The 25,694-nt window shown below is 39.0% G+C and overlaps 1 protein-coding gene across 1 annotated transcript in view; it reads left to right on the top strand.

The window, feature by feature from the left end:
* The window catches only part of ETFA (electron transfer flavoprotein subunit alpha), a 69,510-nt gene extending 47,835 nt beyond the window's left edge, over positions 1–21,675 (top strand). The window contains exons 10-12 of the mRNA XM_061158916.1: positions 1,787–1,852; positions 8,411–8,491; positions 21,377–21,675. Of these exons, the coding sequence (XP_061014899.1) occupies positions 1,787–1,852; positions 8,411–8,491; positions 21,377–21,415 (186 nt within the window). The 3' untranslated portion in view covers positions 21,416–21,675. The remainder of the gene's footprint in view (positions 1–1,786; positions 1,853–8,410; positions 8,492–21,376) is intronic.
* Positions 21,676–25,694: the final 4,019 nt, after the last annotated feature.

Here is a 25,694-nt window from a genome sequence, read left to right as displayed (position 1 = left end):
ATAATTTAATGAATGTTCTTTCTTAAAAGAAATGCTAGTCAGAATAAATTGAATGATGTTAAAATTATCAATTGAAGTTACCTGTAAAGTCTTCAATGGAAAATACTGGTGCTTTTTCAAAATAGTACTTGTTTATTAGTCATACAAGTGTCATTGTCTGATAAGAGTATAATAACAAGGCCTTACTTTATTTTCCAAAGGTGTATGGTCATAATTGATGCATTGGATTATGTTTTAAGATAAAATCATGGGATTGCTTTTTATCCTCACCCACACATTTTGCTTTCTGCAGTAGTGTATTCCCCACCCTAAGACACAGTCTTTTTAGGCCTAAGTGCTCTTTCCTATTTTCAGGCTTTTGATGATTAACTAATGAGCAGGTTGAATTGAAAAGCAAACCCAGCTCACTGTAGATTTTTAGATGATTAACTCACATTAAGGTCTAAGTTGTATCCTTTCCAGAGTACTTAAGGGTATCCTACTGCTCTAGAAGCAGGTGGACACTTTATGCCTTTAAAGATAAGACCCAGAGATACGCTATCAATGTGCTGGGTCAAGTTACAGCTTTCAAGCTGCTTATGAGCTGAGGATCATCTGTTTTACTGGTCCTCAACTCTGTGTACATTAGAGCATCCTGAGGAGCCTTTTTAGAAAGGTTCACTGTTGAAGAGCTTTTTAAAGAAAAGCTCCAGTGCTCATGAGTTAGATTACAAGCCATGCAGAAGACAAAGAGGGACCACCTGACATTGTCATTGACTTTGAAGCATTTGCCGGTAATAAAACTGTGTGACAGAGCCACCTTCAGTACCTTCCACATTACTCATGTTGACGAGAGACTATACTGTCAGTCGTGACAAAACTGTAGTGTCTGTCTGGTTACATGGTAAGGGGCACCCCCTACCCAAGCCAGGACTTGTTCAGTTTATGTGTGGGGAAAGCTTTTCAGCTGAAGTTTTAATTATCCATAGTAGACAGAGCAACTAAGTATTTTTAATTAAGCACTTATTAAATTGGTTTTCCATGATGATAGTGAGTTTTTATTTTTAGATAAAGGTACAGAGAGCAGTCATCATTCCTTTTATAATTAGTTGAAGCAGAGGGGTAGGAAGAGGTGCAACTATCATCCACATTTACTTGGAAACTGCAGTCCAGGGACCCGTTTATTAGGCGTTAAAAATACAAAGGTTCATTCTGTGCCTTTGAGAAATCTGTTATTTTTTAATAAAGGCGATTGTGTATGTGTGTGTGACCCTTGAGACTGATTTGTATATTTGGTTTTTCTAAATGTGAAGCTTAATAAATATACTTTGATTACCACTTCAACAAATATCCATGAGAAGCAAATAGCTAAGTCAAAGTATACTTTAATATGTATTTATATGTTAATATGAAATGTGTGTATATTGTGAATGGCTCCATGCAGGGTGGTGAATTGAAGAGCTGTATCCAAATGAGTAGCACAGACAGAAAGTACGGCCTCACAGGAAATTGTGAGATTAAGTGAAACAGTTGATGTGAAATGCTTAGCGCAGTGGTCGACACACAGTTAATGCTCAAAAACTTATTATCCAATATTGTTGTTCCACCACTATTTTATGACTTCAGAGGCAAGTGTGGACTACCGGTTAGGGAGATCAGGGAAGGAGGAAGGCATAATTTAAGTGATACATATGGCATCTGTTTTATTTAAAATATTTCTGGCATAAGACTTGGGTTGGTTATAGCAAGTACTTTGGAAGGTGTAATATATGAATGCATATTAATGATATGGTCTCTTTTGTTTCAGGAACTTTATATTGCTGTAGGAATATCTGGAGCCATCCAACATTTAGCTGGGATGAAAGACAGCAAGGTAACTACACAACAGTGATGATACTAAGAGGAAAAGTTTTCATATTTTAAAATTTAGGTTTCACTGGTATGCTTCCATGTAGTTATAGTGTGTGTGGTGAAATCATTCACAATAACACAAATCTAGGAATTGAAAGGTATAGACACTACTGTACCCTGCCTGAAGATGTGCCATTGGTAGGAGAGGCAGTGCTGTATCGTGGAAAGAGATGTGAACCTGAATCCCAGCTCCCCTGCCAGCTTACCACCTGACATGTCTTGTTTGTGCCTCAGTTCTTTGTCTGCCAAATGCAGGTGTTGGAAGATCTCTTTCAGCTCTGACAATATGTGGATAGAAAATATGGGGTGAAAACAACTTGATGAGGTTCTGACTATCTAGTTTGTGATGTACTGATACCTGGTTCTCTGTTTCACCCTAGCCCCTAACGGTCCCACTGTCATATGTCAGCAAGGCCCGTCTTCTTGGGTTGTTACTAAATTGTGACTGACACATTTTGGTTTGGAGCACCTCAAAACCTTAGTAATTGTCAAAAATGCAGCATATAGAGAAGCCACTTGATTTTAACTTGCTGCTTGGACTCTATCTAGAAGTCCTGTGTGATGACTCTGTGAACATACATTTCAGAATATGACACATTAATTCATGCATAACAATGCACAGTTTGAATTATGAACTTAGTCTTTCATGAAGTCAGAGATGCCTCTGACACTCCTGCTTTTATTCATTCAGATGGAAGTTTGATAAAAAAGGTAATAAAACTTTTAATAGGTTTAACTTCTAGCTTGAAAAGACGCATGCATTCCCTCCTTGTAACCTCTAAATGAATTGGCCCAAAACCAGTCAGATTTCACAGTTGGATGGCAGGTTTCTTTGCTGAGCTCTAAAGCAGCAGTGCCAGTGGGGAAAATGTTATTGCTGCATTAGAGGGAAAAAAACACTAAACACCAGCAGCCTGCAAAAATATTTTTAGCTGGGCCTGTTCAGACATATCTAGAATTTTGCTTCTCTCTCTGCCTGCCTAGAAGATCTTATTCATGCCAGCAGGGCTGAACTGGAGGAGAAATGGACTAGATGGTATATGTCAAAGCAAAAAGGGAATAATTGAATTAAGGAGACCCGTGTTGGGGAACAATCTGTAAGAATAAACTTGAGCCAATAATTTGTCTGTCCTTCCAGTCAACAAATATTTATTAAGTCTATGTACTTTGTACAGATGCTGGAGTTACTTAAATGAAAAAGACATAGTCCCTGTCATAACTCTTTTGTGGGAGACACACCAGTCTTAGATTGTAATTTTGGCTAAGTTCTAAAATGGATGATTGGGACTTCCCTGGTGGTCCAGTAGTTAAGAATTTGCTTTCCAATGCAGGTGACATGGGTTCGAGCCCTAGACAGGGAACTAAGATCCCATCTGCTGCAAGGCAGCTAAGCCCATGTGCCACAGCTACAGAGCCCAGCTGCCGCAACTAAGACCTGAGGCGGCCGTGGATAAAGTGGTTGGTATAAATCTGATAGTTCAGTGCAGTCTCTCAGTCATGTCAGACTCTTTGCGACCCCATAGACTGCAGCACGCCAGGCTCCCCTATCCATCACCAACTCCTGGAGCCTGCTCTGCATATAAGCTGTATACCTATTAATATGGTTGAATACAATCTGTGCTTTAAAATGTCCATAAGGAAGAAGAGTATGAATTTATAAGGACATATTAAAAGAGCCCTAGAGTGCAAGCAAGATTTTATCATAATTATTTGCAGTTGATATTTCAGGAATATTCTTTCAGTAATCTCAAAATTCTGTAACTGGCCAAAATCTTTTTTCTTAAATACTATTGTGGTTCTTTGCCCACAATCACATGCTTTTTCTTTAAAAATAACTTTTATATAGTGGGATGAAAAAGCTTTCAGATGATTAAACTGTCAGATGTTTGACTAGGTGGCCTCCAGGAAAATCATTAACCATCGTTAATTAAATAAATCTCTGCTAGTAGCTGTGAAGCAGGCTACTTATTCCCAGAAAAGAAAGACCATGATACAAATCAATGCCTATGATTCAAAATGTTTGTCCTTGTGACTAGATTTGAGGTATATATTGAAACCATGCTATATTATAGTCTTTGACCACACTTTAATATAGATGGCATGTTTCTATGGATCAGTAGTTACTTGGACTGCAGTGTGTGCCAATTTCAGATATTCTGGAATATTCAGGCCTTGGGGCCCTTTTAGAGGAATTTGCACATATATCATATAGGCTATATTTTGAGTCAGACTGTATCAAAATACTTGATAAAGGTGTTCTGCCTGTTTTCATGAGATGGAGTAATAGGCAGGGACGTACTTAATTTTACTTCGAAAGATTCAAAAATTATCATTTTTTAATTAAAATAACACCATGTTAGAGTCAAAAGTCTAATTTTACTTTAATTGCAGTGGTGGTAGAAGCATCTGTGGGGAATACCAGACTATTTGTAGTGTATAAAGAAATCTGTTATTAATAGAATAATTGTGTAAACATAACATGCTTTTTAGGACAGTTTCCCCGTAATCTGTTACTGATCTGTCATCATAATCTTACATTTAAAGATTTTATGGGAGTTAAGAGGAACTTGTGGTAGTTTTTGTAGGAGACATAGTACTTTGTTACATTTATTTGCTGCATACATAAGGACTTAAACTTTTTTGTTTTAAACGTTCATCTTTACTTAATTGGCCAACTAGATAGTTAACTTTTCTATTCTCACAGTAGACCCAGGAGAGTAACTTTAAAATGCTAAATGGAAAGAAGTATATAGAGAAGAAACAGTTTGAGCTTTAAAGCCTATGAATTAGGGTATGACTTTGTTACTTTTTAAAGTTGAAATCTAACATTTATAGTCACAAGTTTAAAACATATATATAGTTAATAGGTAGAAAACTACCGATCATTTTATAAGTGAAATAAGTTGAGAATTGACTCTAATAATATATATCTCATGATTTGACAAAGTTGACTTCTGTCTTGTTGAATAAAGCACACCAAATATAAAATGGATGAATGAACTTTTATCTGTGGTTTTTATTCAGTACATCTAAAATTTTTCAATGACCTACAAAAATTTCCTGTTATATTTGGTTGGTTTGGTTTAAGTCAGATTTTTAATTTATATACAGAAAATTCAACATTTTTAGTATACTGCATTAAAACATTCTTCTGCATGGTAAAATGTACATAACATAAAGTTTACCATCTTAATCATTTTTAAGTGTAAAATTAGGTATGTACACACTGTCATTGGTATTAAATACACTCATAATGTTGTGCACCCATCATCACTATCCAACTCTACAACATCTTTTAAAACTGAAACTCTATATACATTAAATGGTATTTTCCCAGTCTCCCACCTCATAGTCCATATACTGACAACCACAATTCTACTTTTTGTTTCCATGATTTTGACTCTTCTAAGTACATTTTAAGTGGAATCATCATTTGGTATTTGTCTTTTTGTGATTGGTTTATTTCACTTAGCATAATGTCCTCAAGATTCATCCATGTTGTAGCATATGTCAGAATTTTCTTCCTTTTTAGGCTGATAATTTTCCATTATATGTGTGTGTGTGTGTGTGTGTGTGTGTGTGTGTGTGTATACATACACACCACATTTTGCTTATCCATTCATCTATTGATGGACTCTCAAACTGCTTCCAAGTTTTAGCATTTGTGAATACTTTGCTATGAACATTGGGGGTACAAATATGTTTTCAAGGCCCTGTTTTCAGTCCTTTTGGGTATATATCCAGAACTGGAATTGCTGGATCACATGGTAATTCTATTTTTAATATTTTGAGGGACTACTATAATGTTTTCCACAGCAGTTGTACCATTTTACATTCCCACCAACAATGCACAAGGGTTTTAGTTTTTCCACACCCTTCTCAGCACTGGTATGGTGTTTTTTTTTTTTTGACAGTAGCCATCCTACTAGATCTGAGGTGGTATCTCATTGTAGTTTTGATTTGCATTTCCTCAGTGATCAATAATGTTGAGCATTTTTTCATGTGCTTACTGGCCATTTGTATATCTTCTTTGGAGAAGTGGCTTTTGAAGCCATTTGCCCAATTTTTGAATTTGATAGTTTGGTTTTTTGTTGTTGAGTTCAGTAGTTTTTAAAAAATATATTCCATGTATTAATTCTTTATCAGATACATGATTTGCAAGTATTTTCTCTCATTTTCTAGGTTACCTTTTTACTCTGTTGATAGTGCCTTTAGAGCCACAAAATTTTTAAATTTCCATGAAGTTCAATTTGTCTTTTTTTTGTTGTTGCCTATACCTTTCATGTCATATTCAAGAAATCATTGCCAAAACCAACATCATGCAGCTTTTGCTCTATGTTTTTCAGCTGTGAGTTTTGTAATTTTAGGTCTAATGTTTAAATCTTTGATCTGTTATGAGTTAGTTTTTGTATATGGTGTTAGGTAAGAGGCCAACTTCATTCATTTGTATGTAGATATCTGGTTTTCCCAATACCATTTATTGAAAAGGCTATCCTTTCTCCATTGTATGATCTTGACACCCTTGTCAAAAATGATTTGATCATATATGTGAGGGTTTCTTTCTGGGCTTCCTTTTCTATTTCATTGGTCTTTAAGTCCCACTTGAGGTTCCTTGAGAGTCCGTATGAATTTTAAGATGAGTCTTTTTCAGTTTCTGCAAAAGTCACTATAGGAACAGTTTTGATGGTATTATTGGTTGACAGTTTTTTTCTTTTACTACTTTGAATGTATCAGCCCACTTCTTTCTCGCCTCCAAGGTTAGTATTATAAAATCTGCTGATAGTCTTGAGGATCCCTTCTGTGTAGCAAATCAATTCTCTCTGTTTTCAAGATTCTTTTTTTATCTTCAGCTTTTGAAACTTTGATTTTGTGTCTTAGTGTGGAGTCTCTTTTGAATTCATCTTACTTGAATTTTGTTGAATTTCTTGGATGTTTCTATTCATGTCTCTAATCAAATTTGGGGAGTTTTCAGTCATTATCTCTTTAAATATTCTCTCTGCCCTCTTCTCTGTCTTCTCCTTCTGGGGCCACCATAAGATGTTTTGGTCCTCCTAATGGTGGTCCACAGGTCCCTTAGGCTATGTTCACTTTTCTTAAATCTTTTTTCTTTCTGTTCTTCAAGCTTGAAAATTTCCATTGTCCTCTCTTCGAATTTGCTGATTCATTCTCCTGCCTGATCGAATCTGCCTTTGGATCCCTCTCGTGAATTTTTCATTCACCTTTTGTACTTCTCACCTCCACAATTTCTTTGTGGTTTCTTTTTGCGTTTTCTCTTTATCACTGTTTCCATTGCATTCACACATTGTTTTCCTGACCTTCTCCTCATCTCCTTTTAGTTTTTTTTTTCCCCAAGCATCTTTAAGATGATTATGTTAAAGTCTTTGTCTAGTAGATATGCCAGTTTCTGTTTATTTATTTTTTTTTCCTTTGAGTGGGCCATACTTTTTTCTTTTTTTGCCTTGTGATTTTTTTTTTTGTTGAAAGCTGGACATTTGAACCAATAATATAGTAGATTCTTCTATTTCCCCAGAGTATGCTGGTTTTTTTTGTTTTTGTTACTGTTTTTGTTTATTGTTCTTATCTTTTTGATTGTTGTATGCTGTCTTTGTGCCAAGTGTTAACCTGAGGTATATAAACTTACAGGCTTCTGGAGTCTTTTCAGAGTCTGCCTTTCCCTAGGCATTTATGGTCACTTTGTAGTTTTCCTCTGATATGCATTTGCTTTTGAATGTCCTAGTCATTAATGTCTGGCTCCCACAGGGGGAAAATGAAAGAAAAGGAGAAAAATGAAGAGCACTGATCTTTTAAATCCCCTGGGAACAGCTTTGACAGGTGGGGGAAAACAGTGGTTGAGGTGCAGCAGCAATAGCCACCCCTTCTTTGCACCTTTCTGATCAGATGCAACACTCTGTGGTCAAAGCACAGATCCCCAATATTTAGAGGACAAGGTTTCTTTTACCCACTCTGACTGCTATAAGCTGTATGCAGGCTGTTCCAGGAATATGTACACAACTGCCTGCCACCGGGAATGAGAGATGGGGGTTTAGTAGCAACTATTCTGCTAAGAGCTATAGTTTACCATTCAAGCCTTCCCCTGAAAGTTGCAAACCTTTAATAGATTCCAAAATTCCAAACTGGTTACATGACAGATTCTTCCAGTTCAGTTGTTGTGTAGGTGGGGCGATAGTTTCTCAGTGTTTCCTACTTGGCCACCTTCCCAGAATCCTCTCCTTTTTGTTACTTATCTACAACACTTTTTCATAAGTTAAAAAAGAACTTTTAAAAATAATGATATAAAGCCTTTTTAAAATATTGCAGTTGGCCTGTGGCAGGGAAGGAAGATAATTTTTTGTTATGTTCCTACCCAGAAACTTCTAAATTTACAATACCAGCACAAATTAAACTAATCTTATTTGGTAGACATTTTTAAGAATACAAATTTGTTGTTAAGAAAGTTAGAATAGAACCATCAGTCTGTGTGGTATGTTTTCTTAAAAAACTCTTTGCTTTTATTTCACAGACAATTGTGGCTATTAACAAAGACCCAGAAGCTCCAATTTTTCAAGTGGCAGATTATGGAATAGTTGCAGATCTATTTAAGGTAAGTTGTCCTTGAGAGTGATAGCTGTTATCTAGGTTGTCATCCAAGAACCTGCAGGAGTTGGTCAGGGAGGAAGCTGTTATAGGAAAACATTGTGTGACTGTATATCTGTGTCTGTCTGTGTATGTATATGTTAATATATTTACACAATTTTGAACTACTTAAAGTGAGGAGTTGTTCTGCTTAATATATGATATTTTTATGGAGCATTATATTAATAACTTTTTCTTTAAGAAGTCCATGTTGTCTTTAAACATCCATATGACTCTTGGTATCTCATGTACTAAGTTAGTACAGAATATGAAATGACTCAAGTAATTATAACCTAGAACCATATTTACCAGATACCTTAAGGAAATTCCCATCATAACCCCTCATTCAGAGACTTAATAGTGATGCTATAGCTTTTCATGGGATGAGTGGGCTCTCAGGTCCACTTTATTGACTCAACAGGTATGCTCTGCTTGCTGTGTTTGAGAGTCAAAGGCCTTCCTAACAGTGACAGCTGCAGGGAAGAACACTTATTTCTAACTCCTCACACTCTTAATATTTTTGTGTTCTTTCTGCCCTGCTACCACCCTTATGTTTGCCCTCTCAGTGAAAGAATTACTTCAGTGATAGAGTTGAGCACCTGATATCCATTTGGCCACATTTAAAGGTCCTAGCTTATGCATGGGCTAGCCTCTTTTTGTCCCTCAGGGCTTGTCTACAAGTTTCTAGGTTACCTTGTGCAGAAATTACTTAGGCAGTAATTGAGGCTCTGAAAGTAGCATCCAATGCTAGGTTTGCTAACCCATCACGTAGATATATAATGAGCTTCTGTGGGCCTTTATGGAGAGGCTGCAGCCTGAGAACAGAACCAGGGGTGGTCTCCCCAGCAAGAGGACTGGCCCGTTGCCATGGCTTCTCTAGCACTTGTATGATCCAGATGAACTCATGAGTGTACTTTGAGAGCACATCTGTATTTTGAAGTGTGTGTTCATGCTCAGTGAAGAATGGGCCCTTCAGATGCTCAGCAATTACTTGGTGATGGCCCAGCCTGTGTGCCGAGGCATCTTTCCCTGTGGAAACTCCCGCCACCCCCCACTCCCCCGACATACCCAACCCAGAAAGGCCTCTCTCTTGCATGGGAAAAATACAGCCCATCTTCTGTGGTCCTGGGGTTCTGTATCTGAAATGTAGGGTTTAGGTAGGTTAGCTGCTCCTGTGACCTGGCCCAGCTGTATAAGAACTGTGACTGTGGTGGCAGTCATTTGACCAAGATATTCCAGTGGGATGAAAAGTTACTATGAGAAAGATAAATATTTTTGTATTTCTGTGTAATAATACCTTTGTTCAAGTAGAAAGCATTTAGTTCCAGTGAAATATAGATAAAGGGATAAAGACCTTTAAATTTAAAAATGAAATTAAATACTTGCTGAACCCCAACCATGTCTCCTGTTGACATGTTTGCAAACAGACATCGAATGTAGTTGCCTTTTTATTTTTCTTCAAGACAATATTTTAATAAATTTGTAAGTAATTTTGTTTAAGGTATGTCTTCCTGTCTGCTTGTGTACTAAAGCTGCCCACATACTTGATCAAAGAAATGAAGTGTTAAACAGTCAGACATTTGTGATGTTCGTATTGTGGACACCTGCCTTGGGGGAGGAGCATCTCTGTAGCAATGATGGATGCAGTGGTGTCCCACAAGCTGTGCCTCTTGCATTAAGGGCAACTCCTAGGTTTAACATGAGAGAGTATGTGTGTCTGCACACGTGTGTGTGCATGCTCAAAGAGATATTGAGAGTTCTAGGACACTGGAAGTGGAAAAGGACCTCAAAAATCATCCAATAAGCTGATTTCCAACTTGAGATTCTCAAGTTATTTTTGGTGTTTTAAGAAGAACACTTTAAAAACTTTTTCTGAATTTCTTATTGAGATAACAGCTTTATAACATTATATAAGTTTCATGTGTACAACATTATATTTCTACTTCTGTATACCCTGCAGTGTGCTGACCACCAAAAATTTAGTCTTGCCTCATCATCATATACTTGATCACCTTTAGTCGCTGTACCCTCCCCCCAGCCCTTTCTGCTCTGGTAACCACTACTCTCTTCTCTGATTCTGTGTGTTTATTTGGTGTGTTCATTTACTTTGTTTTGGGAGGGGCTGTCTTTTATATTCCACATGAGTGAGCTTGTCTTTCTCCTTCTGATTTAGTTCACTTAGCATAATACCATCAGGGTCCATCCATGTTGTCACAAATGGCAAAATACTATTCCATTGTATACCTATAGACCACATCTTCTTTATCCATTCATCCATTGATGGCCACTTAAGTTGCTTCCATATTTTGGCTATTGTAAGTATGCTGCAACGGACCTAAGAGTCCCATTATATCTTTTCAAGTTAGTGTTTTTGTATTTTATGGATAAAAACCCAAGAGTGGGATAGCTGGTTCATGTGGTAGTTCTATTCTTAATTTTTTAAGGACTCTCCATACTGATTTCCAAAGTGGCTGTGGCAATTTGCATTCTCACCAACAGTGCACCAGTGGTCCCTTTTCTCCACATCCTGACCACCAACACTTGTTATTTCTTACCTTTATGACAATGGCCATTCTAACAGAAATGAGGTGATACCACATTGTGATCTTTCACTTGCAAGTCCCAAATAATTAATGATGTTGAACATCTTTTCATGTGCCAGTTGCCTTTATGTCTTCTTTGGAAAAATGTCTGTTCACCTCCTCTGCCCATTGTTTAATTGGAGTGTTTGTTTTGTCGTTGAGGTATATGAGTTCTTTACATATTTTGGATATTAACCCCTTACTGTATCTGTGATTTGCAGGCATCTTCTCTTGTTTCATAGGTTGTCTTTCCATTTTGTTAATGATTTCCTTTGCTATGCAGAAGCTTTTTAACTTGTCATTTGTTTATTTTTGCTTTTGTTTGCCTGAGGAGACATATCTAGAAAGATGTTGCTAAGATTAACGTCATCAAACTACTTGTGTTTTCTTCTGGGAGTTCTGTGGTTTCAGGTCTCACAGTCAAGTTTTTGATCCATTTTGAATTGATTTTGTGTGTCAAGTTTCATTTTTTTGCCTGTGACTGTCCAGTTTTCCCAGCACCATTTATTGAAGAAATCGTTCTTTCTCCATTGTATGCTTTTTGTTCCTTCATTGTAAATTAATTTTATTTCTGGGTTCTCTGTTCTCTTCCATTTATTTGTGTATTTGTTTTTCTGCCAGTCCCATGCTATTTTGACTACTGTGACTTTGTAATATAGTTTGAAATCAGAGACTGTGGTACCTTTAGCTTTGTTCTTTTTTCTCAGGATTGCTTTGGCTTTGTGTGTGTGTGTGGGGGGGGGCTCCTTTTATGGTTCCTTGCAAATTATAGAATTTTTTGTTCTATTTCTGTGAAAAATGTCCTTGGGATTTTGACAGGGATTGCACTGAATCTGTAGATTGTTTTGGGGAGTATCAACATTTTAAAAATGTTAATTTTTCCCATCTATTAGCATGGAATACGTTCATTTATTTATGTCTTCAGTTTCTGTCAACAGTGTCTTACAAAACAAAACAATGTCTTAAGGTTTTAGTATACAGGTCTTTCACTTCCTTGGTTAAATATATTCTTGGGCATTTTATTCTTTTTGTTGTGATTGTAAATAGAATTGTTCTCTTAATTTCTCTCTCTGCTGATTCATTGGTAGCATGTAGAAATGCAACAGATTTTTGTATGTTGATTTTGTACCCTGCAACTTTGCTGTATTCATTTATTATTTCTAATAGTTTTTTTGGTGGCATCTTGAGAGATTTCAGTATATCAAATTATGTCAGCCACAAGTTTTTTTTTTTTCTCCACAAGTTTTTAGTGACATTTTTACTTCTTCCTTTCCAATTTTGATGACTTTTTTGTCTTTTTCTTGCCTAATTGCTCTGGCTAGGAATTCCAATACTATTTTGAATAAGAGTGGTAAGAACAGGCATCCTTATCTTGTTCCTGATTTTAGAAGTATAACTTTCACCAAGCTTTTCACCACGAAGTGTGATATTGATGGGTTTGATATGTATGACCTTTATCATGTTGAAGCACATTCTTTCCATATCCACTTTATTGAGAATTTTTATCATAAATTGATGTTGCACTTTTTCTGCATCTACAGAGATGATCATGTGGTTTTTATCCTTCATTTTGTTAATGTTGTGTGTCACAGTAACTGATTTGAACCACTGATATTGAACCACTCTTGCATTCATGGAATAAGTCCTACTTGATCATGGTGTGTGATCCTTCTAATGTATTGTTTGATTTGTTTTGCTAATAATTTTGTTGAGGATTTTTTTCATCTGTATTCATAAGAGAATTGGACTCCAATTTTCTCTCTCTCTCTTTTTTTTTTTACATTGTCTTTGTCTGGTTTTGGTATCAGGATGATGTTGGCCTCATAAAATGAGTTCGGAAATGTTCCCTCTTCAATTTTTTGTAATAGTTTGAGAAGGGTGGATATTAAATCTTTAAATATTTAGTAGAATTCACTTGTGAGGCTATCTGGTTCTGAACTTTTGTTTTCTGGGGAGCTTTTTGATTACTTTGAGCTTTTTGATTCAATCTCTGTACTAATGATTTGTCTATTCTTATTCTCTATGTTTTTATGATTTAGTCTTGAAAAGTGTGATTCTAAGAGTTTGTCCATTTCTTCTAGGTTGTCCTATTTGTTGGTATATAGCTATTCATAATATTCTCTTATAAGCCTTTGTATTTCTGTGGTGCCCATTGTTATCTATCCTTGTTTGTTTTATTTGTCAGAGCCTTCTTTCTATTTTAGATGAGTCTAGCTAAAAGTTTGTCAATTTTATTTATCTTTTCAAAGCACTAGCTCTTAGTTTTGCTGATCTTCTCTATCATCTTTTTAGTCTCTAAAACATTCATTTCTGCTCTGATCTTTATTATTTCCTTCTTCTGCTGATTTTGGGCTTTGTTCTTTTATTTCTCCCTTGATTTTCTTCCATTGGCTCAATAGTTGTTCAGTGACATGTTGTTCATTCTCCATGTTTTTGTGGTTTTTCCAGCTTTCTTTTAGTTGATTTCTAGATTCTTAACCGTCGTTATCAGTCTTGAGACTTGTTGTCTATCCTTGAGAAAAGTTCCATGTGCACTTGAGAAGAATGTGTATTCTGCTGCATTTGGATGGCATGTTCTGTACAGATCTACCATATCAGGTCTAATGTTTCACTTAACTCTGCTCTTTCTTTATTGACTCTAATTATCTATTGGTTGATGTAGTGGAATCTCTTCCTGTCACTGTGTTGCTGCCTTTTTCCATGTAGGTCTGTTAATAGTTGTTTTATGCATTTCGATGCTCCTTTGTCAGGTGCATATGTATTAGTAAGTTGTGTCTCCTTATGAATTGTCCCTTTTTCATTATATAGTGTCCATTTTTGTCTTTTGTTAACTTTTTTGTCTTGCGGTCTTTTTGTCTGATGTGAGTGCAGCCCTGCTTGCTTGCTTTCGGCTGCCATTTGCTTGGAGTATCATCTTCCAATCTTCTGTCCCTTAAGAAGCCCACATTTGACTCTTGGGAGACCATCTGGAGTAAGACATAACTGTTATTTGCCTTTGGCAAGAACTAAGGCAGTGTCTATCTCATGCTGCTCAGAAATTCTGAAGCACAGTTATATATGCCTTTGATTAATACAAAGTGGTGAGGAAGTTAATCAGTCCTTAAAAATGCAGTCTTGGGAAAAACTAGTTAAGAAAATATGAAAAATTCTACTTGAGGTGCAGCCTCTCATTTATTACTGTGTGAGTAACAAGCAGGATGTGTTCTTAAGTTATCTGTGTCTCAGATGTGATTTAGGGAAGCTGCTGAGCAAGTTGCTGGCACAACTAAGCCAGGTTCCTGCTCTGTTCTCTTTCTCATTACTGCCTTTCTCGCTCATCAGGTACCACAGCTGGTGGTTCACCACTGCTCCTGTACCTCAGATGAATTGCAGTGAATAGGACCACGTCTTCTACAGGCTCTGGCAACCAAGGCAGAGCTAAACAGAAATCAAATTGTTTTCTCAGTTGAAATCAGAATTAAGTGTAGCACAGATGAGTATTATAGTATTAGATTGGTGCAGAAGTAATTGTGTTTTTGCATTGTTGAACTTTGCCCTTTGATATTGGAATACATTCTTAATGTGGTTATGTTATGCATCATTTTGATGCATATTTCTCCCTTTATGTTTTTTGCTAATGACTTATCACTTGCTGTGTATTTATATTTATTTTAAGCTAGGGAAATGATGTTAGATAAAAAGCATATTTGAGCAATTTTCTTATTCAAGTTCAAAATAGGTTGTAAAACAATGGAGACAACTTGCCACATCAGTGATGCATTTGGCCCAGGAACTCCTAATGAACATACAGTGCAGTGGTGGTTCAAGACATTTTGCAAAGCAGATGGGAGCCTTGAAGATGAGAAACACAATGGCCCAGCCATTGGAAGTTGACAGTGACCAACTGAGAGCAATTACCAAAGCTGGTCCTCTTACAACTACACGACAAGTTGCCGAAGAATTCAGTGTTGACCATTCTGTGGTCATTCAGCATTTGAAGCAAATTGCAAAGGTGAAGAAACTCGATAAGAGGATGCCAAAGTGTTGTCTTCTCTTATCCTATGCAACAGCAGTGAACTATCTCAGTCAGATTGTGGCGTGCAATCAAAAGTGGATTTTATACAAAAGCTGATGATGGCTGGTTGAACAGAGAAGATCCAAAGCACTTCTCAAAGCCAAAGTTGCACCAAGAAAAGGTCATGGTCACTGGTGGTCTGCTGCTGATCTGATCCACTATAGCTTTCTGAATCCTGGCAAAAACATTACATCAGAGAAGTATGCTCAGCAAATTGATGAGATGTACTGAAAACTGCAACACCTGCAGCTGGCATTGATCAACAGAAGGGGCCCAGTTCTTCTCCATGACAACACCTGACCAAACATCACACAATCAATGCTTCAAAAGTTGAACAAATTGGGCTATGAAATTTTGCCTCATCTGCCATATTCACCTGACCTCTTGCCAACTGACTACCACTTCTTCAAGCATCTTGACAACTTTTTGCAGGGAAAATGTTTCAACAACCAGCAGGAGGCAGAAAATGCTTTCCAAGAGTTTGTCAAATCCCAAAGCATGTATTTTTATGCTACAGGAGCAAACAAACTTATTTCTCATTGGCAAAAATGTGTTGATTGAATGGTTCCTGTTTTGATTAATAAAGATGTGTTTGAGCCTAGTTATAATTTAAAATTCATCAGTCATCAAGACAGTATGGTACTGGCACAAAGACAGAAATATAGATCAGTGGAACAGAATAGAAAGCCCAGCGATAAATCCATGAACCTATGGACACCTTATCTTCGACAAAGGAGGCAAGAATATACAATGGAAAAAAGACAACCTCTTTAACAAGTGGTGCTGGGAAAACTGGTCAACCACTTGTAAAAGAATGAAACTAGAACACTTTCTAACACCATACACAAAAATAAACTCAAAATGGATTCAAGATCTAAATGTAAGACCAGAAACTATCAAACTCCTAGAGGAGAACATAGGCAAAACACTCGCCGACATAAATCACAGCAGGATCCTCTATGACCCACCTCCCAGAATATTGGAAATAAAAGCAAAAATAAACAAATGGGACCTAATGAAACTTAAAAGCTTTTGCACAACAAAGGAAACTATAAGCAAGGTGAAAAGACAGCTCTCAGATTGGGAGAAAATAATAGCAAACGAAGCAACAGACAAAGGATTAATCTCAAAAATATACAAGCAACTCTTGCAGCTCAATTCCAGAAAAATAAATGACCCAGTCAAAAAATGGGCCAAAGAACTAAACAGACATTACTCCAAAGAAGACATACAGATGGCTAACAAACACATGAAAAGATGCTCAACATCACTCATTATCAGAGATATGCAAATCAGAACCACAATGAGGTACCATTACATGCCAGTCAGGATGGCTGCTATCCAAAAGTCTACAAGCAATAAATGCTGGAGAGGGTGTGGAGAAAAGGGAACCCTCTTACACTGTTGGTGGGAATGCAAACTAGTACAGCCACTATGGAAAACAGTGTGGAGATTTCTTAAAAAACTGGAAATAGAACTGCCATATGACCCAGCAGTCCCACTTCTGGGCATACACACTGAGGAAACCAGATCTGAAAGAGACACGTGCACCCCAATGTTCATCGCAGCACTGTTTATAATAGCCAGGACATGGAAGCAACCTAGATGCCCATCAGCAGACGAATAGATGAGGAAGCTGTGGTACATACACACCATGGATGTTACTCAGCCATTAAAAAGAATTCATTTGAATCAGTTCTAATGAGATGGATGAAACTGGAGCCCATTATACAGAGTGAAGTAAGCCAGAAAGATAAAGACCAATACAGCATACTAACACATATATATGGAATTTAGAAAGATGGTAATGATAACCCTATATGCAGAACAGAAAAAGAGACACAGATGTACAGAACAGACTTTTGGACTCTGGGAGAAGGCGAGGGTGGGATGTCTCGAGAGGACAGCATCGGAACATGTATATTATCTAGGGTGAAACAGATCACCAGCCCAGGCTGGATGCATGAGACAAGTGCTCGGGCCTGGTGCACTGGAAAGACCCAGGGGAATCAGGTGGAGAGGGAGGTGGGAGGGGGGATCAGGATGGGGAATACATGTAAATCCATGGCTGATTCATGTCAATGTATGACAAAAACCACTACAATATTGTAAAGTAATTAGCCTCCAACTAATAAAAATAAATGGAAAAAATAAAAAAATAAAATTCATGGTCGAAAACTGCAATTACTTTTGCTCCAACCTAGTAATTCTGATGGAAGAGCAGATAGGGTGGCATAGTGAATATACTTCTCATTGGAGCTACCTTCTATCTTTAAAAATCAAAATTTTAAAGTATAACAGCTTAAAAAATGCAATTATGCAAATTATGAATGAAAATTAATTATTATCTATTTGGGATTAAGATCTTAAAATAACATCATAAATCAAATAATAGCTGTGTAAAAAGGACTTTTTTACACCAAATTTTTGTTTAAAAATTTCAAGCTGTATCACATATAACAAGTATAAAAATAGCTATTGGACTAATAATTCCCTAAGGTATATTGTGTCCACCAAATTTCATCATGTCTAGAATAAAACTGTATGTGCATAACATTTTATTTTCTTTTATTTATTTTTTCACTTCGCCCTTCAACAGTCATGAGTTAGGGCAAATTTATTTTTTCTTCATATGACAGAAGTAACATGGTACAGTAATTACAAGCTTCATTTCATATTCTGTCATGGGCGTATACTAATTAAATTATCTTAGCAAACTTACTTAATCTCTCTGAATATAAGCATTCTCATAAGTAATATAAATGTCATCTTATAATGAGATTTAAGTGAGATTGTACTGCACTTAGTTTAGTCTGTGTTAAATATTAGCCTACCTGTTTGTATTTTGTTCCATGCAGGTACATAGTAGGTGCTTAATAAATGGTGAATATCATAATCAGAGTTAGAGTTAGACAGAGGGAACCACCTGACTGGTAGTTTTGTTAATTTTTTAAGATATAATAACTTTACTGAGCTATAATTCACATATCATAAAATGTATGCTTTAAAAGGTACAGTTCAGTCTTGTTGTTTTTAGTATATTCATAGAGTTATGCATCCATCACTGAACGACTAGGTATAATTGTGTCTAATTGTGGAACATTTTCGTCACACTGAGAAGAAGCCCGATACCTATTAGCAGTCACTCCCTATTCACGTTCTCCCCAGCCGCTGGCAACAGCTAATCTGCTTTGTGTCTCTGTAGATTTGCCAGTCCTGGGTATAGAATCATGTAATACATGGTCTTTTGTGGGTGGCTTCTTAACATGATGTTTTAAAGGTTCACTGTTGTAGCAGCAGTTTATTCCTTTTTATTGCCAAGTAATAGCCATTGTATATATATGCCACAATTTGTTTATCCATTTATCAGTTGATGAACTTTTGAGTTGTTTCCACTTTTTGGCTGTTATAATTAATGCTGCCATGAGCATTCATGTATGAGTTTTTGTGCACTGTTTCATCTTTTTTGGATACATATCTAGGAATGGAATTGCTTGTACATTTTTATAATTTTGTGTTTTACATTTTGAAGAACTGCCTACTATTTTACAAAGTGATTGACTCATTTTGCATTCCTACTAAATAATATACAAGGGCCCCAATTTCTCCATATAGTTGCTAGCACTTGTTATTATCTTTTATTATAGCCATCCTAATGGTTGTGAAGTGGTATCTCGTTGTTTTGATTGACTTTTTTTTTTTCTGGATGACAAATCATATTGAGCATTTTTTGTGAGTGCTCTTTGGCCATTCGCATGTCTTCTTTAGAGAAATGTTTATCCACATTCTTTGTCCATTTTTTAAATTGAATTGTTTGTTTTTTTTGTTGTTGAGTTGTAAGATTTCTTCATATTTTCTGGATGTTAAACCCTTATCACACCCCTTAGTATGTTTTCTAAATACTTTCTCCCATTTTGTCAGTTGTCTTTTCACTTTCTTAATAATATCCTTTGATGACAAAAGTTTTAAATTTTGATGAAGTCCAGTTCATCTGTTTTTTGTTGCTTATGTTTTGGATGTCATATCCAAGAATCTATTGTCATATTCCAAGGTCTTGATGATTTACCCCTACGTTTTCTTCTAAGAGTTTTATGTTGTTTAACTAGGCTTTTGATCCATCTTAAATTAATATTTGTGTATGGTGTGAGGTGAAGGTCCAGCATCATTCTTTTGCATGTGGACATCCAGTTCGTCTCTGTTGGAGAGACTGTTGTGTCCCCATTGATTAGACTTGGTATAACTCCTATCTATTTAAACCTTTTCCACCTCTCTCTAACATAGCCATTCACTACAGTCAATTCTAATCCCTTTACTGTTTCTGGAACCTACAGTATTTGTCTGTTTGCCACCTCATTTTTTGCCCAGAATCTTTTTTTTCTCCATGTTAAATGTTCTGATTTTTCCTAGTCCATACCAGATTCAACTTACCTCAGAATGCTTGAATTTGGAGCTTTTAATGCCATTCTCATCCTCTTACATTACAGTGTAAGATGAGCAAATTTCTAATCAAGTGGTTCTTAGACCTCTGTCTCTTCCCTCCTTGTGGCCAGGAATCAGGCCTGATCTTCTCTATTTCCCATAATGCTTATCCTGAGGAAATACTAAATAAATGAGTGAAATATAGTTGTGCTGTGACTTATATCAGTAGATTGTCCTTTTTGAGACATAAATTCACTCTCATCTGGTCTTACTGAGTAGGGAGCTGCCTCTGCAGTATCTAAAATAGAAAAAAATAAGAATTCAGATCTTTCAGTGTGCTGAGGCCATTAGATACTCAGTAAACTGAGTTGGCATGTTTTTTTCCCTAACCAAGGCATTGTTTGATATGCTTGGGAATTCCGAGATTGATCTAACAAAAATAATATGGAGCATGGAGAGAGAAAGACCCCTCAACCCTTTTGGGGGGAGTGTGGCAGGGGGACTTTCTGTAAGGTTTTTAAAAACTATGTTCTAAACCAAACTGATGTTTTATTTCAAAGAAGTTGGGCCCTAGCCCATTTTTCATGAAACACGTAGGTCCCACATGAGGCTCGTTTAGCATGTCTTCTGTGTGACTGGCATAAGCTCATGGTCTCTCCGCCAAGGAAACGGGGGGAAGTGGTGCCAGCACTTAATGCTGCCCCTGAGCTAATGCCTGCTGGCTCCGTGGTAAACATGGGCCTTTTAATAGGCTGGAGACAAAGTGACATTCGGAAGAAACAACATGTCGACAATTTCCTTAATAAATTTTGTACGAACACATTATTTCCACCTAATGGAAATGTAGCTCTCTTAAATAATTGAGAGGCTATATTCATCAGTGGCGAGTTCAGCTGGGATCTTTGTGAGCTAGGGCAGTCGACAACCCCTTGGAAGCTGAGTAATTGATATTTTACACAAGTGGCTAGGCTAGTTTTCAGGCAGGCCCTGTGTGACATTCTCCTGCAGTCCCCACATGTAGCCCTCCTCTGTGATCCAGGCTGTCACAAAGCAGCTCCACACTGAAAGCTCCAGCTGCAGCCGCTGAACCGCCCAGGCCAAGGGTTAGTAATGAATCCTTTCTAAAGTGGGAGCCAGCTTGGTCAGTTTCCTTCACTGGGGTTTCTTGCTGTTTGCTGACCAGCCACTGCATTCGCACAAGGCCTTGATTTTAGTAAAGAACGACGATGGGTGATGTCCCACATGCAGCTCATTTTTATGTGCCAGAAGATGGTAACGTGTGCTGAGGAATAACAACTACAGTGTTTGTTACATGAATGATGAATGAATGAACAAACAGTGAGAAAACAAGTACTAGAGGAAGTTGACAGGAGTCGTGACTAAGCAAGACTTTGAAGGTAAGGCAGGACTGCAGTGAGGGAAGAAAGAGTGCTAGGAAACACAGAGGTCAAAAATATACACTGTTCTCAACACAGACAAGAGAAATTGGACTTCCTGTTCGCAGTGGTGCCTTTCTGAGGTCTGGGGTTGTGTCACAAAGGCTTCCAAGCCATGAGCGGGCTTTTGGCTCTGCCAGCCACATGTCCAGGGTGGGTATAGTTTCCCCATGGATGGGAAGAGAGGCTGTGGGAAAACAGGGAATTCCTCGGTGAGGCAGAGGGAGGGGGCAGTTTGTACCTCCTGTACTTCGCTGGTAATTCACATTGTTACTTTTGGCCTCTTTGTACTCCTTAAGGAGCTGTGACCTTATCACAATGAAAACTCAAATTGCTTAATTATTAATTTTTTTAATTTGCAGGTTGTTCCTGAAATGACTGAGCTATTGAAGAAGAAATGAGTCATGACCATGTCTTAAGAAGGAAAATTATATCAAAGTATATTCAGCTGAAATCATAGAAATTCATGGCTAATATAACAATCATTGGAAAGTGTGGAGAGCTACATATCATAATTTGAGGAAAATTTCTAACAGACACCAAATACTTTTTTTATGGGGTTATTATTATTTCTTAATTATTGGTGGTTCTAAACAGTTATTTTTTTGAAATTTTATAGTTCTGTAATACATAATAAAGCCTTTCCATAACTTTAAAACTATTACCAGAAATATGCCTGTCTTTGTAAAGGAAGAGAGAAAATTGAAAAAACAGGAGTGAAAATTATTATTTGTTCTTTGCCTGTGTTGTTCATGGATGGCTCTGTATTTTTATAAACATGAATGTTCCCACCAGTCTAATCAACATAATCCAGTTGTTGAGACAAGGAAACTAGAGTGGTAAATTTAGAGTTAAAAAAGCAGGGCCACGAAGCGTGAATATTATCTTAAATATATTCCAGTCTCTAGAAAATCATAGCTAATGTGACAAAAGCGGACCAGCGTTAAACCTGAACCTGCTGAATGTATTTAGTTGACTTAAATTGATTTAATTTTCCATTTCACTTTAAGATCTTGGCAGTTTACAGTTCTTGGTGTCTATAAAGAAGAGGCAAGCTGGAGAAGGAGCTGCATTGAGACAGTGTGGCCTCCTCTGCTAACAGATAGCTCGATACTGTTGTAAATGTTAAAAGTCTTGCTCAGAGATGGCTCTGGCTTTTCTCTCGCCCTCCTGGTGGCTCCCTTTGGACTGTCTTAGAAAGCAGCCAGGCATGCACGCTGGCCACACGCGCGTGCGCTCCTGCACTCTCCCATGCTGCCCTAGGGCACGGGCTGAGGGTGAGGGTGTCAGAGCGGCCAGGCGCTTGTGCAAGTGCAGCCCGAGGAACAGGGGCTGGTGAGGTGTCAGCCAAGACTGCAGGAAGGTGTGGGCTGGGATCTGGGGTCTTAGAAAGGCCAGGAGTCAGCAGGCGGGTTGAATGAAGAGAACTGCCGTGCTGAAGCTGAGCCACAGAAGGTGTAGTTGCTGACAAGAAAGACGGCAGGGAAGAGATGGGAAGTGACTTGTGATACACAAAGGGAGGGAGCAGAGGGCCCAGCGGGCCCTTAGTGTGGCCAGCCTGGGGCTGATTAGTTGAACCCTTTCTTGATGCGTTATAATCACTTGCTGTGAAACACCCCTTGAAGTTAAATGTCACTGGCACTTCTGCCTTCTTGTAATGAAGTGAGAGGAGCAGCCAAGTAGTGCTCAGTGTTCGAGCTGCAGGACCCTAGCATGCAGAGCTGAGGGCCGGGCCGGCTCGGCCCCCTTGTGCAGGGAGGGATGCTGTGGCACAGAGAGACGTGAAGGAGCTGAAGTGACTTGTCCAAGGCCACATAGTTTGACTCTCTCTTGCAGAAGTAATGCCTGTATCTTGTTGCTATCTTTGGGGCTCTTGCCAAGGAAGCTAACCTTACTCGGGGCCTTTTCCATTGACTCTTCATCCCTGTGGGATACCATAACTGGGGGGACAGGAGAGAAGCAGAAGTGGAGGCTGCAGAGTACGCCCAGTGTATACAGGGTGCGCCAGCTCAGGGAGGTCCATCCCAAGGGGTATCTTTGTGTGGTTCTTAGCCTCGGGGTTGAACTGTTTGGTCTTTCTCCCTTTTGTCTCCCTCCTGTCATGACTGTCCTGCTCCAGCTCTAAGCAGCTGTTCAGTTAATATACTAAATACAATTCATCACTGTCATAATAGCATTAAGTAGGGGCTTCCCAGGTAGCTCTGTGGTAAAGAGTCCACCTGCCAATGCAGGAGACCTAGGTTCGATCCCTGAGTTGGGAAGAACCCCTAGGGAAGGGAATGGCAACCCACTCCAGTATTCTTGCCTGGAGAATTCCATGGACAGAGGAGCCTGGCTGGCTACAGTCCATGGGGGTCACAAAAAGTCGGACACGACGGAGCGACTGAGCACACACATGGCGCTTACTATATGTCACATACTAAACCCTTCAGTCGTCACAACAGCCGTAAGATAGATGCTATTCTTACCCCTGTTTTACAGATGAGGAAGCTGAGGCACAAAGAGGGTATGTAACTTGCGTAATTTCAGACAGCTTACAAACGAGAGCCATGATTTGGAACCAGGAAGTCTGGCTTCAGAGCAGTGGCTTCACCGCTGTGTGCTTCTGCCTCACCTCAGCTGGAGGAACAGGGTGCTGCATGGCACCCTCAGGTAGAGGGCGCTCGCTGCCTGGTCCCAGGTGGGCGGGGCGCACACTCAGGATCCTGGCGGAGGAAGAGTTGGTATCCTGGGCTTGTCTTTCCAGCCGGAATTTGTTCAACTTAGAAGCCCCTCTAAGTGCCCCCTCAAAGTTTACCTTCAAAAGGCAGCTGTGTGAGACTGGGGCTAATTGTTAAAAACTACCATCTATGCCGGAAGGTACAATTTGACATGCCCTTTTTTTTTTTTTTTTTTTACTTACTTAATGTTCTGTGGGAAACCACGCTGTCACTTCCAAATGACGGCCGTACGTCTTGGCTTGAGGATTGAGCTGTAGCTCTGGAAGCAGTGTGGGCAAAGGTGTTAGGGATAGCTTTCTTTGGGGTTTGTGTGTATGCTTCCTGCCTTTCTCCCCTAAGACCTTTGAGGTCTTAGGGTAATGTCATACGGCCCCCAGGAATTTGGCTAATTTGTCAGAACATGAAGTCCCTGAGAGGGCAGGAGTACGCGTGTAGGAAGGCAGCCATGTAAGGGCAGAGCTGATAGGTTCTTGAGGTCATTTAGGTCAAGCAGACACTGGGAAACACTGAAGGCAAAAGGAGAAGGGGGCGGCAGAGGATGAGATGGTTGGATAGCATCACTGACTCATTGGACATGAATTTGAGCCAACTCTGGGAAAAAGTGAAGGACAGAGGAGCCTGACATGCTACAGTCCATGGGTTTGCAAAGAGTCAAATGCAACCGGGTGACTGAACAATAAACAACCTCCTTACTATGGACAGTAAGGGCCCTAGTCTCAGCTCTCTGGCAGTTGAGAAGGTACAGAACCCAGCACTTCCCCTGGTCTCTCAGCAGTACATTGGGGCATATTCCCTTCTAGGCTCCCCGGCTCACCCAGCAGCTGTGCCGTGTGGGACTCTGGAGCGAACACCTGGATGTCTGCACTGACGCAGCTTGTGGTCCTGATGGGGAGAGCAGCTTGCTGCTGGGCTCTGAGAATACAGGCTGTTAGAGACACAGTCCCTGCCCTCAAGATCTGCAGCTAGCAGGAAAGATGAGATGAGACCCAAGTGATTAGAAAAGCAGATAGCATGCAGTCAGCATGAACTGCACATACAGGGAGGGCTCCTTCAGGGGGCCAGCTACGGTTATTCCTCAGGGTGTGGAGTGTTAATGTGAACATGAGGGGCAGAAGTAGAACGGATGAGAGCTCACATGCAGGCTTGAGGCAGTGACGGGCGAAAACAGAGCATCAGGGGTTGAGGGTGGTAGGTAGTTAAGGCCGGATTGTGGAGGACATTGGCTGGTAGGCTGAAGAGTTTGTTGTTTTTCCTCGTGGGTCAGTGGTTCTCAAACTTGGCCCTCAAGGAATACTGCTGTTTCAGGAGCTGGACCAGAGATGGTACTGTGAGAGCTCCTGATTTGCAGGAAAAATTAATAAAATTTCCCAATCTAAGTCTTTCTTGCATCCTTTTTTCTAAAACTCCAATTGTGCTACATCTGATCCTACTCTAATCAGGTTCCAAAGGGAATGAACTGGTAACAAATGGATATTTAACTGAGGAGGTCAGCAGCCACTGGCCCTCCACAGCTTTTGTTTAGTGAACAGGTGTTGAATACATAAAAAGGCTCTCTGCTGGTTGTTACTATTCCTTGTCTATGTGTTAGAAGTAACCACGTCAGTATATCCAGTATGTTCCACAAAGAGCGGCATGACGTCCTGAGGCCCTGCCACCCGAACAGGTCTTCGGGATCACCCTTCTGGCAACAGGGAGATAGATACTATATTAGCCTGTGTTGAGGAAGGCCTGTCACTTGATCTAGAGGAATAACGTAAGCTGGTGGAGTGCTCAGGACAGACAGAGGAAGAAAAGATGGACACGATTAGGAGGCTGTTGCAGGAATCCTCTGGCTTTATGCCCTGAATGGGTTTGACTGAAAGTTCTTTGGGTACAGAATGGGTCCCCTGAGGCTGTGGGAAAGGGTCCGGTGCTATGGGCGAGGCTGGCAGAGAGGGGCTCATCCTCGAAGGATAGTGTG

This window comes from Dama dama, chromosome 13 (assembly GCF_033118175.1).
Source record: "Dama dama isolate Ldn47 chromosome 13, ASM3311817v1, whole genome shotgun sequence".
NCBI lineage: Eukaryota > Metazoa > Chordata > Mammalia > Artiodactyla > Cervidae > Dama > Dama dama.
Note: the sequence above shows the minus strand (reverse complement) of the source record. Positions and strands in the feature narration are given on the sequence as shown.